The sequence below is a fragment of the Esox lucius genome, chromosome 18 (genome assembly GCF_011004845.1).
Source record: "Esox lucius isolate fEsoLuc1 chromosome 18, fEsoLuc1.pri, whole genome shotgun sequence".
Classification (NCBI taxonomy): Eukaryota; Metazoa; Chordata; class Actinopteri; order Esociformes; family Esocidae; genus Esox; species Esox lucius.
The window spans coordinates 1,110,267-1,125,666 of record NC_047586.1 but is presented as its reverse complement, the minus strand read 5'-3'; the positions used below and the strand labels follow the sequence as shown (position 1 = coordinate 1,125,666).

The following is a 15,400-nucleotide window of genomic DNA, read 5'->3' as shown; positions in this document are numbered from 1 at the left end:
GTCGAGAGCCAAAATACTATGGGCCCCTCTATCCTCACCCTCAGTCCATTCAAGTAGGACATAGCGGATCTCCAACGCTGATATCGCAATTTTTACGCCCAGCCGTTATCTTTCGGCGCGAAAGATAGTGTGCTGGGCCGCATGCGGATGACGTCATCAACTACGCGACGCTGTAGCGGCTGATCGGTGGCAGCAGAGTGGAGAAATGCAATTTAGACGCAATTAAAGAAAAGCAATAGATATGGATCCAGTACGTTACAAAAGGTACCTCGTTGACGACGAAGCACCCGTTCCAGAAAGAACAAAGAGAAGACGTAAACGAAAGTAAGTCTTGTAACAAAACATACTAGAAGCTAGCTAGCTAAATTAGCCAGCTAACAAAGCTACCAGCTACAGATAATTTCCTATACCATGTAAACGCATGTGGCATAATTCCCCTTAATGTATGTTAAGTATGTTTGTATAAAGGTAAAATGTATCTTTCCATGTCCACTGTACCTTTCCATGTCCAAAGTAAATAAATAAAGAAAACTGTTCAAGTTGGAACTCTAGCCAGGAAAATATTTCACTTTGTGTGTTTTGAATCTACAGTCTTAAAGGTTTCACCTCATGAATGGAATTTACCTGCTTGGACTTAATCAATCAGTCATATCAATCCTATTATATTGAGTGATGCATGAAGTGTTTTAACATTACCACAACATTTTTGTTAGGGACATTTCTGAAGATATGGGTGATGATGAAGAAGCTGTGGCCTCTTCTTCTACAACTCAGTAAGTAGAAAACACGCACACCAAATTAAATACCAAATAAAAAAACCTACATATTTCTTGCTGAATGATTTTTATTTTTATTTTAGGTATCTCACCCAAGAGGACAATCAAGATGACCCGGTGTCTACTGCTTCTGATGACACAGTAAGTGGCTAAAAATGGCAAAAATATTAAAGTTAGGTGTTTTTTGTTTTGTTCGTGCATGTGCATGCACACTAGTTAATGTAAATCATCATAGATAATTCCACAACCCAATTCTTCCTGATGTTGCTTAAAGTGTCAGAAAAATATACATGTGGACAAAAGGGGGCATAAAATTAATTTGGAGAAGACTGTTAAAAAAAATAAACAAAGACACTTGAGCCTTCAAATGCAAGTGGTTACCAACCACATGAAATGGTACATTTGTATGAGTCTGTGCAAATTTGGGATTGCTAATCCAATGTTTTAAATTCACAGATGAACCAACCCATACCTGGCCCTAGCTCTTCACCTGGGGAGCCAGTAGAGGAACATCTAGAAGACCCCACAAGTCCAACTTTAGACCAGAAACCAACAAAAGAACAGGTGGAACTCCTGCTGCTGGCATTAAAACTCAAACATGGATTAACAAATAGAGCCTTGGAGGACATCATGCATCTTATCAACTTTATTGCTGGTCCTGGTGGGGAATTGGTTAGTGGCTCAAAGTACCTTTTCTACAAAGCATTTGATTCAGTGAAAGACATATTAGAAGTACATTATGTGTGCAAGAGTTGCAAGGTAAGCATGCAGGAAGGTCCCTTTAATGTCAAGTGCCCAGTCTGTGACCAGGACACATCAAAAGCGCATGCACAAAAAGACCAGTGTTTTTTGTACTTGCCACTAAAATACCAAATTAAAAAACTGCTTGAGGACCACCAATTAGGGAAACACCTGAAACACCGCTTTGAGAAGAAGGATGCCTCCATCAAAGATATATATGATGGACATTTATACAAAAAACGATCACCCCTTGCATCACCAGACAGCATATCACTGACTTTCAACTGTGATGGAGTGCCAGTGCACAAATCAAACACAAAAAGTTTGTGGCCAATTTTGTGTACTATTAATGAACTGCCAATACAGCTACGTGCAAAACATGTTATGCTTTGTGGCCTGTGGTTTGGTCAAAACAAACCAAATATGAACACTTACATGAAACCATTTGTCGATGAATGCATAGAGTTGTACTCTAATGGTCTTATATGGGAAAGTGAAAGTGGGGAAATTGTCACAAGTAAAGTACTGCTTACTACCATGGTGGCAGATTCAGTTGCTCGGCCACTGATTCAGAACTTTAAACAGTTTAATGGTGAGTTTGGGTGTTCTTTTTGTATGCAGAAAGGAACAAGTGTGCTAAAACGCAGGGGGCGTGTAAGGGCTTATCCCTATGAAAAAGCAGAGTTGAGGAATCCCTCCCAGACTGATGATCTGGTGGAAGAGGCTCTTGCTGGAAACCCCACTAAGGGAGTGAAAGGGCCTAGTATTTTGTCTTGTCTACCTGATTTTAATATCATTGATGGCTGTGTTCCAGATTATATGCACAGTGTGCTGCTGGGTGTAGCAAGAAGCATCACCACGCTGTGGTTTCATTCTGAAAACAACCAATCGCCATGGTATATCGGACACTCAACAGAACAGATTGATGACATTTTAACTTCTATTAAACCCCCCTGTAATGTTTCCCGTGTCCCCCGCTCAGTGAAAGAGAAAAAGTTCTGGAAGGCACACGAGTGGAACATGTGGTTGTTTTATTACAGCATACCAACATTGAAAGGGGTCTTACCTGAAAAATATCTGAAGCACTGGTTTAAGTTGGTAAAGGGGGTTTCTCTTCTACTCGGTGAGAATATATCACCACTGCACATATCAGAATCTGAGGGGTTGCTAACAGAGTTTGTTCAGGAAATGGAGACCCTTTATGGGATCAATAATGTCACTTTCAATGTACATTTGTGCCTTCATCTGCCCAATACTGTGAGGAACTGGGGTCCCCTCTGGGCACAGTCTGCATTTGTGTTTGAGTCATACAATGGGATCATTTTAGATATGATAAAGAGCAGCCAGGGAGTTTCTCTGCAGATAATGAAAACAGTTTGGCTACAGGTTGCATTTCCATCATTTTCCCAAAAAACCATGGTGGCAGCTTCTGATGATTACTTAGCTCTCTTAGAGTCTTTTTCAGTTGAGAAAAAAATGGTGCAGGAAGTAAGTCGCTGTCATGGTGTTACATCTCTGGGTAGGCCTAAAATTTGTATGATCAGAAATGATGATTTTCTGGCCTTGAACAGCATCAGCAACCTTGAAAATAGAGTCACTGTGAAGTATTTTTGCAGAGTAGTGGTTAATCTTGAAATAGTTCATTCACAAAACTACTCGCGTACTTTTCGGAGAAACTCGTACACTGTCATTCTTTCTGATCGAGAGGAAAGTATTTTCTCTGTGAAGACATTCATTGTCTGTGATCTGGGGCAGGGGGAGACATGTTATGCAGTGGGGAAGTACTACCAAAAAGTGAAACAGGACATCTGCGGTCAATTTAAGAATCCTTGTTATTTCATCCCTGTAGGGAAATGTCTGGGGCCTTTAGTTGCTATAAAAGCATCTCAGATAAAAGAAAAGTGTCTGTTTGTTAAAACTGTGAACAGAAATGTTGACATTGTCTTCAAATTCATTAACCACAGTGAAATGCTCAGATAGATGTGGGATGATGATGATTACCTGAATGTATGTTCTATGTACTTTTCTTTTGTTAGTTTTTTTGCTACATTCAGACTATAATGACCTTTCAGCCATATTCTGGAAAATGCATTAAGACAATACAGAAAACATTGCATTTGGTGGATGTAACGGTGAATGTGTGGATGTGTATGAGCTGTAATGTGAATCTGGAAGTGACTTGAAAAAAGGCTTGATTGACAAAAATAAAAAAAACACAAACCATTTTGTTATACATTTCCTTCTTTTCCACTATTTTCATACAAGAAAGAATTGACCTGGTAAATGTTTCAGGAAAACGTGTAGACATCATAGCTTTCCATCTCCTCTCACTTAAGTGCCATAGTTAAATTCCATAACATGCCAATTAGATGTGATACCCATTTCACGTGTTCGCACATACATAAGTTCTTGCATAATTTTTTTTAGTTATTTCTTAGTTATTGCCTTGATAATAGAAAATATGAGCTAGGCATCATGTATGACAGTTTCCAAAGTGAGATATGAGCTACAAAATGACCAGATCTTGCCATGAGCTAGGAGACGTATCTTGTATGTACATATAGGGCTTATATGTGGATATAAAGAAGCAATACAGGAGACCTATATGGCCTGTATATGCACATATATGCACCTCAATTTTGCCTATATGTGGCATATACACGCATATATGCAGCATATATATTATCATATATGTGCATATATGCTGTATATATGCAGCATATATGTGCATATAGACTGCATATAGGTTACATATATGCGCATATATCCTCATATAGGTTCTTTCCATGTGGGCTAGTTTACACATTACACGGTAAAGAATGCACGACGAGAAGGTATGACGAGATTTTACCAACTTTTGCTGAAACCTTAGGAGGAAAGGCGGCTGCTTACACAGGGGCTAATGGGAATCCCAATAAAATACTAAAATATCCTACACAGCTACCGGAGAAATAAGCATTTATATGAGAGTGCATCAAAATCAGAATTACCTTGCCTAACTAGATTACGCCTAAGCAAACTGGTGCCTGGTGTAATAGCGCCCCCTCGTGTTGATAAACAGCCTACATTTCAATCAAGCAGGAAAACACAAATATATGTCAGACGAGAAAGAATTAAAGAACAGTAGCTATGTAGATAGCTAAATTGCATTATAATAATTATAAACCAATATTGTATACGATGTGGATCTCGTTCTCGAACGACATTGAAATGAAGTCAAATTTTTTTCAGGCACTGTAAGGGCACCCTCACACGGAAATTCGCTGATTACGTGTGTAAAGACCTCCATCCAGGATGTCCATGCTTGCAGAACGTGAGTGCTTCTTTCAGTTATTTTGCTATTATTGTGTGGTATATACGTTTTAAAAAACAAGGCTTCTTTTAATTTGTGTACTTAGACTAAGTCAACATCCAGTTTGTGGAATTCGTTTCTTTGAAAATATCTGTACATGTATGGTTTGACATTCTTATCTAGCTAGCTAACTATACAGATAGCATAATGCTAACCACAGTTACATTTAGTTACCGATACAGTAGTTAAAATTTTTTTAGTGCACATTAACAATATATCTAGCCAATCCTATAGTAATACTTTCATCCAAATGTCTATAGAGGTAACTTTTCGTGGTGTCAAATATTTGCTTACTACTAGCAATGAGGTTAGGCTACATAATCTTGGGAGACCTTTGACAGTCAGATACTGTATTTTAGCTTAGGTTATTTTCATTGTGGGATCTCAAGCCCCTTGAATAGGACGAACCATTTGCCCGCGCTGCAAACGTTGTACTGTAGTATGTTGAGTATCACATCTATCGATGTTACTGGGGCGTTAGGCACATAATTTTCCAAACATTTCTAAATAAAAAGTAGCCTGTACTGTTAATAAATAAAATAAATCAATAAAATCACTATTGCCACTTACAGGTCAGCCTGGTGAGTCTTTCAAAATGTCTGGTTGCATATTTAAAAAAAAATGTGTAGTAAATGTGTCCTAGCTCCTCAGGGAGGCGGATTCCATCATATTACACAGACAGAGATTTTGACTGTGCTGAGTGCGAGTCCTCCCGAGGGAGGAGGAGCTGCCATTTAAGTAGCCTTTTATTCTAATGCGATGTCTTATTTCTGTAGCTCGCAGAAAACAGAAGTGGTCAGTGGATCCGAGGAACAGCGCATGGAGTAATGATGAGTCCAAGTTTGGCCATAAGATGCTGGAGCGAATGGGATGGTCCAAGGGGAAGGTACTAACCAATCATTTTAGAGTCTACAACCCTTGCCTTCTGATTGGTTTGCTCAGTGTTCTAACAAACCTCTCATGAACACCATATAATTAATGTGAACATTGACAAACTTTTTTAATGCATTGGCACATATATGTTAAAACAAGGCCGTTTGTATGTTTTGTCCCAACAAAGATTTTATGTTCTGATGAGGTGGAAATATAATTACTGCCCCAGGGTCTCTTTTTTGTTTTTGTTCACATTACATCCCTTGTATTAGTGCTAATAAAAGCTTTTATATTGTGTTCTGACTAGCTGAGGTTAATCTAAACCTTTCAGCTGAACTCATGAAGCTAGCAGATGTTAAAATCTTCAAGATTCAGTGTATAAATCTTGTTTTGTGGGTGAATAGCAACACAGCAGCTTCATTAACAGAGTGTGTGTTCCAGGGACTGGGGAGAACCGAGCAGGGGTCGACAGAACACATCAGAGTCAAGGTGAAGAACAACCAACTGGGCCTGGGAACCACCGCCAGCTATGAGGTGAGTGGACAACTGATGACCAATCAGGTGATGTCTGCTATATTCTGAAGAATGCAAGAACAGAGCTGGCTACAAATAACATGAATAATGTGAAAATGTTGATTCTGCAGTGCCACAGTCTGGTAGTAGTTTAAGTTACTACAGTCTGGTAGTAGGGTGTATATACAGTACTACAGTCTGGTAGTAGTGTGTATATACAGTACTACAGTCTGGTAGTAGTGTGTATATGCAGTACTAAAGTCTGGTAGTAGTGTGTATATACAGTACTACAGTCTGGTAGTAGTGTGTATATACAGTACTACAGTCTGGTAGTAGTGTGTATATACAGTACTACAGTCTGGTAGTAGATGTAAGTTTTTATATAGTAACGTAATTAGTTTTAGAGTAAACAGCTAGTGCATAAATACTGCATTGCAGGTTCTATTGAATAAGGCTGTAATGATGTGTAATAGTTTGTTGTATGTAACTGATCATGTTTTCTAATTCCAGGACAACTGGATCGCCCACCAAGATGACTTCAATCAGCTGTTGGCTGACCTGAACAGCTGCCACAGTCAAACTGCCACTAATGGTTATGTTTAAACTGCATCTTTCATGTTGTTGTATATAGGTATAATCCTTATAATGCACCAAGATGTAAAACCCAATAATGGCCAAGGGTTTTGTTGCCTCAGTTTAACCGGTGTCACAGCGATGCGCTTCATCATGAACTGTCTGTGAAACAATGTCTCACAAACAATCTGGACATTTGTAAAACTGCAGCAACAAATTGTTGCTGTGAAACTGGATTATGTAAATGGGTTCTTGATCCCAGACAGTGAAATTTGGGCGGTTCTTTGAACAACATTTCCAAAGTAGCAATACATGTTTATGAAAACACTTCACAGATGTTCTAAGATACTCTGTGTATTGATAAGAAACACTTGTAAATTGTTAGTCCTATGTTTTATGAGCTGTAATGAAAACGCTCCGGAAGTTCCCTTGTGAGCTTTGCACATGGTCCGCTAGGGGGCGCTGGTGTGTAAGTCATGTTATGTATACATGGACTGAACTGTAATGTTAATGCTATTGTTTAATTGTTTATGTTTTAGAAGCCCCATCAGAAGAGAAACAACAGGAGAAGTCTTTCAGCCTGGAAGAGAAATCCAAGACGTCCAGGAAGAGAGTCCACTACATGAAGTTCACCAAAGGTCTTTATTATTTGGAATCACTGAAGTCATGCAGGGATGCTCGTGTGTCTTGGAGGCAGGAGAATGTGGGGACCCAATGCAACCAGCCAGTAAACAATGACCATAGTAATGATTTAGTAATGCAGGTCACACTGTGACATCCTTATTGGGTTACAGTGGAACCACTGTATGAATATAATGGAATCAATTTCAAGTGCAGAGGTCGATAAGCTTTATCTTCGTTTACACACACAGTCCCGAACGGCGTTCCATAATATCGTTGCGTCGTCCCTCCGCTGACAGGACGCCAGTACCTCATCCCAGCCTCATCTCCTCAGTCCCCTGTGAAGAAGTTCAACTTTCTCTCACGCACTCTAATCAGATTTGACTTATTTACTATCACAGATATTTAATGGCTCAATGCTGGCAAATTCTAACCTACAATTCCTTGGCTTTCTGAGGACCGCAGACCGGGTCAGAACAGCCGACATGGATCAGAGCACCGTTCCATCAGCTGGTCTGTTGATCCTCAGCAGCTGTTCACTGAACCACAGGAGGTGGGGGCGGAGGGGTATTTCAATGGAGGACTGAGAGTTAGGGATGGATGAAGGGAGAGAGTAACGGACGGATGACAGAGTGAGATCGGTGAAGGGGACAGAGTAACGGACGGATGACAGAGTGAGATCGGTGAAGGGGACAGAGTAACGGACGGATGACAGAGTGAGATCGGTGAAGGGGACAGAGTAACGGACGGATGACAGAGTGAGATCGGTGAAGGGGACAGAGTAACGGACGGATGACAGAGTGAGATCGGTGAAGGGGACAGAGTAACGGACGGATGACAGAGTGAGATCAGTGAAGGGGACAGAGTAACGGACGGATGACAGAGTGAGATCGGTGAAGGGGACAGAGCAAAAGTGTGTATTTTCATTGGTGCAGCTCTCTCCTTCATTCTGTTGGTCAGTCGGTGGAGGCCTCCTCCCTATTCTCATTCCAGGGCGCTACCTTTACCAGGGCAAGTAGTTCACTACACATGGAGTAGGATGCCATTTGGACCTTAGAATGGGTTTGACTGTACTGAAAGGCTTGTTCAAAGCCTTTCTAATTGTATCCTACCCAGCCCCTGATCTTTCATTAACTTTGTCTTAGTTATTTAGAAAACATTTTGGTGCTCATGTTTGAGCCTTTACTTTGCAATTCACCTAACAGAGGAAACGTACAGAAACTGATGGATTCTCCACCTAACAGAGGAAACGTACAGAAACTGATGGATTCTCCACCTAACAGAGGAAACGTACAGAAACTGATGGATTCTCCACCTAACAGAGGAAACGTACAGAAACTGATGGATTCTCCACCTAACAGAGGAAACATACAGAAACTGATGGATTCTCCACCTAACAGAGGAAACGTACAGAAACTGATGGATTCTCCACCTAACAGAGGAAACGTACAGAAACTGATGGATTCTCCACCTAACAGAGGAAACGTACAGAAACTGATGGATTCTCCACCTAACAGAGGAAACGTACAGAAACTGATGGATTCTCCACCTAACAGAGGAAACGTACAGAAACTGATGGATTCTCCACCTAACAGAGGAAACGTACAGAAACTGATGGATTCTTCACCTAACAGAGGAAACGTACAGAAACTGATGGATTCTTCACCTAACAGAGGAAACGTACAGAAACTGATGGATTCTCCACCTAACAGAGGAAACGTACAGAAACTGATGGATTCTTCACCTAACAGAGGAAACGTACAGAAACTGATGGATTCTTCACCTAACAGAGGAAACGTACAGAAACTGATGGATTCTTCACCTAACAGAGGAAACGTACAGAAACTGATGGATTCTCCACCTAACAGAGGAAACGTACAGAAACTGATAGTTTTCGTTAGTCATGTGAATCACTACAGTTTAACACAGGTGGAGGCCAATTAACAATTGATTCTGAAGATGGTTGGTTGAAGAGTTAATTAAGGACTGTTATTGCAAAGATCAGATTCAACTTTATTGTCATTGAACAAGTAGAAGTACAGAACAACTAAATTAATTTGGCATTTGACCAGAAGTGCAAATGGAAGAGGGCAGAAAATGTGGCAATTCTAAATGTGCAGTTAAGGCAAATAGAGGAGGGCTGGTGGGGGTGGAGGCTCGTCCAGTTGATATTTCAGTTGTATTTTTAATGTATAATTCAGTTTCGGGATATTCTGTATTAGTGTGAAGTGTGTTGTGTAGCTAGGCGGCTAAATATATCGTCATTTAAATGTATTGCATTCTCAGGCTAAATTGAAGTGTGTGTAGCACACCTACCGGGTCAAATATGATATATTACTATCAAACGTCTGCCGCATTCTCAAAGAGTCTTGTTTTGGTGTTCGGAAACTAGAAAACATGGTACAAACATTACCTAGATATGTACCCGTCTGACCTCTCAGGGAATCTTCCAACTTCTTTTCTGTTGTCAGGAAAACCGGGAAAACATTCCTCCGTTTTTACCTCACCTGGTTTGAAAACGCTGTCTGTCGACACTCAGTTACCACTTCCTGTTTTCCACTGTAACTATCATCTGGCGCCCTATCCCCTATAGCACAGCACTGTTGACCAGGGACTTTAGGGCACTACCTAGGGAGCAGGCTTCCATTTCAGACTCAGCCTCTTACGTCACTCAGTAGCTTCTTCCTGTTTCCTGTTTGGCCCATCTGGCATGTCCATTTGCACCTCTGGCCCCCGAACACATCTTCGACCTCAGCTGCCTTCCCAGGGCCAGCCATTAGATTAACCTGTGTGATAACTGATAAAACGAGGCCTCAGTCTGTCCCCCAGGTCCTGCCCGCATCCCCAGTGAAGTCCTATTCCCTAGGTAGGTGTGCTACTCCTCGCCAGGACCCATAGGGATCTTGTTCAAATTAGTGCACTCTGGAATTTAGTGCACTTTGAGCCAGTACTGGATGCTCCTGTTGTTGTCTCTTAATATAGCCCTGGGCGGAAGGCGCTCCTGCTGATATATAAAGCAGAGGGATTAGGGATTGATCCCCAACGTCTCACTGCTCACTACTCCCTCACCTCTGAGCCACAGACCTCAGGGCACTATGCAGAGTGTAGGGTGGAGTTTGGCCTGCCCTCCTCTACACGAGACAGTGGAGAGGATGGGCTTCCTTCCTTGGACCTATTAACAGCCCTTCTTGTGGTTAACCTTACACCCAGGTCCCTAAAACTGACCCCCAGACACGGGACGATGTATCTCGCATTTCTTTTCATAAAATGTGTTACTTTTGTTGGTTTTCCTCCATTTCTATGATGGAGCTAGTTTTTGCTTTGTGGCTGTGGAATGTGAACCAGGCATTTGGCTGACCCTGCGCTTATTATCAGCCCCACCTGTCCTCTAATGGGGAACATCTGAATCCATGGAAACCTCCCCACGTTGTCGTTGACAGCCAGACGAGCTACAACGTACAGCAGGATTCTTCACCTGTGTTGCCATCCCCTTCACCTCAGCGGCAAATATCCTCCGGTTGCTTGGCAACCCGTGAAGCAATCCTGTAGCTACAGCTGCTAGCGTGCTGTCGGACCCCACATGACTGGGGTCAAATTAAGATCATGGATTAGGAGGAGTTAAGCGGTTTCCATCTGAGGTTCAAAAGGTCGGTCCTCTTCAGCCTGTGAGCCAACACTGGGCCTCTGTATGTCTGCTAGCCACACTCGAAATGGAATACTGTGTTGTCTCAGCGCTTTCTAGTGTTGTGTGTTGGTGGATATGACATGGATTGACATGGTTGGTCCTCTCACCTCTAGTTGTCTTTGTACTACACTGATCAACTGAAGCTTCACATCAGCATGTGCCATGCCAAGTATTGACTGGAGTGGTGTATAGCACGCCATCACTGCACTCTGGAGCAGTGGAAACATGTTCTCCAGAATGATGAATCATGCTTCACCATCTTGTAGTCTGAATGGATGAATCTGGGTGTGGCAGATGCCAGGAGAATGCTACTGTAAAATTTGGTGGAGGAGGGATAATGGTCTGGGGCTGTGTTTCAGGCTTTGGGGTAGGCCCCTTAGTTACAGTGAAGGGTAATCTTAATGCTACAGGATACAAAGACATTTTAGACATTTGGGCACTTCCAACATTGTGGTAACAGTTTGGGGGAGGCACGTTCCAGATCCAGCATGACTGTGCCCCTGTGCACAGAGCAGGGTTTGATAAGGTTGGTGTGAGGGAACACGAATGGCCTGCACGGAACCCTGACCTCAACCCTCTGAACACCATTGGGATGAATTGGAACGGCAATTGTGAGCCAGACATTTCCATTCAACATCAGTGCCTGACTTCACAAATGCACTTAGCTGAATTGGCACAAATTCCAGATACAAAATTTGTATCTGAACAAAAACTTTGGGTATGAGTCACTTCAAGCTGCCATTGGGAACAAGACAAAACAACCACAACATATCTCTTTTTGGAGTAATTTGCCTTCTTTCTCTTCACATGTTCCTGCTTTCTTTCCCCCACTCGCTCTCTCCCTTACTGTCTCTCTCCCACCCAGTCAGTCCTTCTTTCTTTCTCTCTGTCTGTTTAATCGCTTTCTCTCCTTTATCTTGCTCTTTCTCCTCTGTCTTCTGGTCTGTTGTTTTTGATGTCTGGTTCTTGCTGGTCTGTTCTGGGCTCTTTTACTGCCAGGCAGTGATTTAGGATTGATGGGCTTGGCTTCATTAGGGAAGGCAGCAGTCTCCTCTGCCCAGGTCCAGGTCTGTGTGGCCCAGTCTGGCAGCCCACAGTGGGAACCAATAACCCACTTTTAATTGGCCAACCATTTCTCAGCTGTCAGGGTGTGGGGAGGTGGAGGAGGATGATGTGCTGTTAGGCTGCAACACTCAGTTAGGCTTTGCCTATGTTCAGCTTAGTTGACCGGTTTCCTTATACAGGGCTTTTCCAAGGTAGAGGTCAGGCTGACCGAGATGTCTTTGGGCGGAGGCCCGGGCTGACCGAGGTGTCTTTGGGTGGAGGCCCGGGCTGACCGAGGTGTCTTTGGGCGGAGGCCCGGGCTGACCGAGGTGTCTTTGGGCGGAGGCCCGGGCTGACCGAGGTGTCTTTGGGCGGAGGCCCGGGCTGACCGAGGTGTCTTTGGGCGGAGGCCCGGGCTGACCGAGGTGTCTTTGGGCGGAGGCCCGGGCTGACCGAGGTGTCTTTGGGCGGAGGCCCGGGCTGACCGAGGTGTCTTTGGGCGGAGGCCCGGGCTGACCGAGGTGTCTTTGAAAAGAAATGTGGATCTTTATCATGCAGCATGATTAAGACCCTAAGCCCTCTGTGTTTTGTGGTTGACACAAAAGGCTTGATGCGTGAAATGCTGAAACTTCCTCCCTATACACCAGTCTGTCTTGTTTGTCAACTTTATTTTCTTAACATTATTTTGCAATACTGTCTTAACGTCATTCCCTAATAATAACCTATGTACTCCCCCTCAGTTAACCATTCTCTAAAACTGTTGAATGAATCGCCTCCCAGACTTCTAATAAAAGCCACTAGCTACTAACTAATGAGTCAGTATGAATTCCATGTACAGATGTGTGTTGCCTTGGGGGCTAAGGGCGGGGTTGAACATATAGTTTTAATGGATGTAGCACCCAGTGCCCCATGATTTTACATTATATTTCTACAAACTCCTGAGTATTTCCTACAATACATTCAGATTATTGGAATCCGAGGAGTAACCGCTAATATCGCTGACCTGTCTGTTTTCAATGTCAATACATTGAAATGTTTTACCATAGTCTGTAGGAAGGCATTCCAAAACATCTCTTTTTCTTTTCTGAACAGCACAGAGAAGTTGTACTGGCTTAATTGATCGATCTTATGAATAGAGCACAGTTCTTCCAAAACAGAATAGCATTTTTCCTCCATCTTTGCTTCTTTTCAAATATTTTGCAACGTAAGTAGGAACTAAAAACTTACAGGAAATTTGTTCTATCCAGTTTGAAGACTTAGTCCTGAGTTAGTCAAGCAATTTAGTTTGTCAGATCTGTCTGAGGTGAAGCCTGGTGATTGGCTTATCTGGTTTTTGCAGACATTTCATTTTTCTTTGTGATCTTGGCAGTGACCAGTTATTCCATAAGTGACCAGTCCATTCCACTTCCTTGACAACCTTCAAATGCCCAATGATGAAACATTTATGGTTCTGCCCAATGGTTTCTAGAACATTTAGACAAAGAACTCTACTGTTGACCAGAGATCTGGTCCCTGCGTAGAACACTCCCGGAGATCTGGTCCCTGCGTAGAACACTCCCGGAGGTCTGGTCCCTGCGTAGAACACTCCCGGAGGTCTGGTCCCTGCGTGGAACACTCCCGGAGGTCTGGTCCCTGCGTGGAACACTCCCGGAGGTCTGGTCCCTGCGTGGAACACTCCCGGAGGTCTGGTCCCTGCGTGGAACACTCCCGGAGGTCTGGTCCCTGCGTGGAACACTCCCGGAGGTCTGGTCCCTGCGTGGAACACTCCCGGAGGTCTGGTCCCTGCGTGGAACACTCCCGGAGGTCTGGTCCCTGCGTGGAACACTCCCGGAGGTCTGGTCCCTGCGTAGAACACTCCCGGAGGTCTGGTCCCTGCGTGGAACACTCCCGGAGGTCTGGTCCCTGCGTGGAACACTCCCGGAGGTCTGGTCCCTGCGTGGAACACTCCCGGAGGTCTGGTCCCTACATGGAATTCTGCAGTTGACAGGAGTCAGACCTACTGTGCTAAAGTGATCATTGGTCTACAGACAACCACAACAACACACCGATCAGTGGGTCAACGCCAATTCACCACCCTTCTGACAGGGTTCAGGAATCCTGAACACATACTGACAGGAGCTAAAAATTTGTTGTTGGTGAGTCTTGAGAGCTGGGTGATGAAGGCTTTGAAAGCTGAAAGCCGGCACAGAAGGGAAAAGGTTTAAGGCAATAAATAACCAGTGTTATCAGAAGCCTGCTGAAGGAAGAGGAAGCAGCTGGAGGTACATGACTAGGGCCTGAGATGGAGGGGGTCTGGAGGTACATGACTAGGGCCTGAGATGGAGGGGGTCTGGAGGTACATGACTAGGGCCTGAGATGGAGGGGGTCTGGAGGTACATGACTAGGGCCTGAGATGGGGGGGGTCTGGAGGTACATGACTAGGGCCAGAGATGGGGGGGGTCTGGAGGTACATGACTAGGGCCTGAGATGGGGGGGGTCTGGAGGTACATGACTAGGGCCTGAGATGGGGGGGGTCTGGTGGTACATGACTAGGGCCTGAGATGGGGGGGGTCTGGAGGTACATGACTAGGGCCTGAGATGGAGGGGGTCTGGAGGTACATGACTAGGGCCAGAGATGGAGGGGGTCTGGAGGTACATGACTAGGGCCAGAGATGGGGGGGGTCTGGAGGTACATGACTAGGGCCTGAGATGGGGGGGGTCTGGAGGTTCATGACTAGGGCCAGAGATGGAGGGGGTCTGGAGGTACATGACTAGGGCCTGAGATGGAGGGGGTCTGGAGGTACATGACTAGGGCCTGAGATGGGGGTGGTCTGGTGGTACATGACTAGGGCCAGAGATGGGGGGGGTCTGGAGGTACATGACTAGGGCCTGAGATGGGGGGGGTCTGGTGGTACATGACTAGGGCCTGAGATGGGGGGGGTCTGGTGGTACATGACTAGGGCCTGAGATGGGGGGGGTCTGGAGGTACATGACTAGGGCCTGAGATGGAGGGGGTCTGGAGGTACATGACTAGGGCCAGAGATGGAGGGGGTCTGGAGGTACATGACTAGGGCCAGAGATGGTGGGGGTCTGGAGGTACATGACTAGGGCCTGAGATGGGGGGGGTCTGGAGGTTCATGACTAGGGCCAGAGATGGGGGGGGTCTGGAGGTACATGACTAGGGCCTGAGATGGAGGGGGTCTGGAGGTACATGACTAGGGCCTGAGATGGGGGGGGTCTGGA

The 15,400-nt window shown here is 44.3% G+C and overlaps 2 protein-coding genes across 2 annotated transcripts in view; both read left to right on the top strand.

The window, feature by feature from the left end:
- The first annotated feature begins 221 nt into the window (after positions 1 to 221).
- Positions 222 to 4,757, top strand: LOC114841029. The gene is made up of 5 exons (XM_034287952.1): positions 222 to 324; positions 714 to 773; positions 860 to 917; positions 1,233 to 3,386; positions 4,749 to 4,757. The coding sequence occupies exons 1-5, from the start codon at positions 242 to 244 to the stop codon at positions 4,755 to 4,757; spliced, it is 2,364 nt and encodes a 787-aa protein (XP_034143843.1). The 5' UTR covers positions 222 to 241.
- The window catches only part of pinx1 (PIN2 (TERF1) interacting telomerase inhibitor 1), a 28,825-nt gene continuing 18,154 nt past the window's right edge, over positions 4,730 to 15,400 (top strand). The window contains exons 1-5 of the mRNA XM_010883118.4: positions 4,730 to 4,830; positions 5,646 to 5,755; positions 6,184 to 6,276; positions 6,766 to 6,847; positions 7,368 to 7,466. Coding sequence (XP_010881420.2) covers positions 4,812 to 4,830; positions 5,646 to 5,755; positions 6,184 to 6,276; positions 6,766 to 6,847; positions 7,368 to 7,466 — 403 coding nt within the window. The 5' untranslated portion in view covers positions 4,730 to 4,811. The remainder of the gene's footprint in view (positions 4,831 to 5,645; positions 5,756 to 6,183; positions 6,277 to 6,765; positions 6,848 to 7,367; positions 7,467 to 15,400) is intronic.

What these genes read in the sequence shown, in the direction of transcription:
- LOC114841029 (XM_034287952.1), top strand. Translation starts at nt 242, where the DNA reads ATGGATCCAGTACGTTACAAAAGGTACCTCGTTGACGACGAAGCACCC. An exon ending in AAGAGAAGACGTAAACGAAA is followed by an intron (nt 325 to 713) that starts GTAAGTCTTGTA and finishes CATTTTTGTTAG; the next exon opens with GGACATTTCTGAAGATATGG. An exon ending in GCCTCTTCTTCTACAACTCA is followed by an intron (nt 774 to 859) that starts GTAAGTAGAAAA and finishes TTTTTATTTTAG; the next exon opens with GTATCTCACCCAAGAGGACA.